Here is a 1,995-nt window from a genome sequence, read left to right as displayed (position 1 = left end):
CATACGGAATTAGTCGGTTAAATCAACGATACTCCCCTTCCTTCACGGGCGAGACGTTGCGGTTAACGAAGGCAATCACTGGATCTAAGTGGCATGTACTCAGTGGAATGCACTGACAGAGGTAGTACAAGTAAGTGCTGCAACCAGTGGAAACTGAAACAGAATACAGAAAACGGGACGCCACGAGGAACATAACTCTGCCCCAGGAACTACAACTACATAATATTAAATTGCCAATAGGTAAGAGTAAATAGGACACAGTAAATGCTGAAGGCCACTACAGATTGTCGTAGTGTGTTGTAGTTCCGGAGGTCGCTGGGAGACACAAGAAATCTTGGCACAAGATACCTTGTGTAACAATGGGAACCTGGCTGGCCACGGTGAGTGCCACAACCCACCCACCGAATAGTGATGATTCCAGAGAAAGCTGGTTGTCAGAATACTGCAGAGGTATTCATGGTCTATTTTTTACCCTCGACTTCCACTGACTTCTTTTCTTCTTCTTCTTCTTTTCTTTTTTCTTTTCTTCTTCTTCTTCTTCTTCTTCTTCTTCTTCTTCTTCTTCTTCTTCTTCTTCTTATTATTATTATTATTATTATTATTATTATTATTATTATTATCTTTTCTTCATTTTCTTCTTCTTCTTCTTCTTCTTCTTCTTCTTCTTCTTCTTCTTCTTCTTCTTCTTCTTCTTCTTCTTCTTCTTCTTCTTCTTCTTCTTCTTATAATAATAATAATAATAATAATAATAATAATAATAATAATAATAATAATAATAATAATAATAATAATTATTATTATTATTATTATTATTATTATTATTATTAGTATTATTAGTATTATATTTACATTATTATTTTCTTCACTTTCTTCTTCGGCGAATCTTATCTAACTTAACCTCTTCTTCTCATTAATATAATACTAATACTACTAATAATAATAATTAACAAAGAAGAAACACTTAGGAAATCCACATAAAGAGAAACAAGAGGAAGAAGAGGATATAAGAGATTGAATGGAATCCCTGATACAGGCACTTGAAACTCGGGGATTGAGTTCGGACCCCCAGAAGAGAATTGGAACGGGCGATCTCACAGGAATAATAAGAGAGAAAGAGAGAGAGAGAGAGAGAGAGAGAGAGAGAGAGAGAGAGAGAGAGAGAGAGAGAGAGAGAGAGAGAGAGAGAGAGAGAGAAAGGGCTCCAGCTTCACCCTTTTCCCTATTTGTATGTCTCGTAACAATTAAAAGGTTTTCAAGTGAGCTGATGTAGGTAACAGCTCTTAGCTTGTCAATAATGTTAATTACCTGAAACCTGACCTTCTAGAACCTCGTGTAGAGGAAAAAAAAGAAAGAGGGAGGTGGGAATGCGAAGGAAAAATAACTAGAGACAGGAAATTATTCTATGATGAGTTTCCTGAGTCTGAATAAAATGAGAAATTTTGTATTATATATTGTCGAAGAAAACTTTTGCTTACTCTGCAGAGTGAATTTAAAAGACACGTGCAACAATAGAGAGAGGTCTCTCTCTCTCTCTCTCTCTCTCTCTCTCTCTCTCTCTCTCTCTCTCTCTCTCTCTCTCTCTCTCTCTCTCTCTTAGCTTACCGTGTTTTCAATGCCTGTAGCTTTCTGTTGAGTTTTCCTGGTGATGTACTGGTCAATATAGAGTGTCAGACGCACCATCAGCTGTATCATCATCGCTACGAACAAGTTGAGGTGCATTCTTGTCCTGTTGTTGCGTAGAGACCTGTCGAAGAAGCAGGGAGACGTGGTGATGAGTGGGGGTGGTAGTGGTGAGTGGGGGTGGTGAGTGGTGAATGGGGGTGGTGGTAGTGAGTGGGGGTGGTAGTGGTGAGTGGGGTGGTAGTGGTGGGTGATTGTGATGGCGGTGGTGGGTGGTGGTGATATTTTTCTCCTCTCTCATTCTGGTGTTGTACATGTTAAGGGTTAATTAACAGAGCAAGGCTCGAACTCCGAGGTATAATCTACAGTAAGTTG

General features: G+C 38.9%; 1 protein-coding gene across 1 annotated transcript in view; it reads right to left on the bottom strand.

Annotated features, from left to right (window-relative positions):
• LOC128690553 (PDF receptor-like) overlaps nt 1–1,750 on the bottom strand; it is a 61,126-nt gene extending 59,376 nt beyond the window's left edge. The window contains exon 1 of the mRNA XM_070089670.1: nt 1,603–1,750. Coding sequence (XP_069945771.1) covers nt 1,603–1,719 — 117 coding nt within the window. The 5' untranslated portion in view covers nt 1,720–1,750. The remainder of the gene's footprint in view (nt 1–1,602) is intronic.
• Nucleotides 1,751–1,995: the final 245 nt, after the last annotated feature.

The sequence above is a fragment of the Cherax quadricarinatus genome, chromosome 29, assembly GCF_038502225.1.
Source record: "Cherax quadricarinatus isolate ZL_2023a chromosome 29, ASM3850222v1, whole genome shotgun sequence".
NCBI lineage: Eukaryota > Metazoa > Arthropoda > Malacostraca > Decapoda > Parastacidae > Cherax > Cherax quadricarinatus.
Note: the sequence above shows the minus strand (reverse complement) of the source record. Positions and strands in the feature narration are given on the sequence as shown.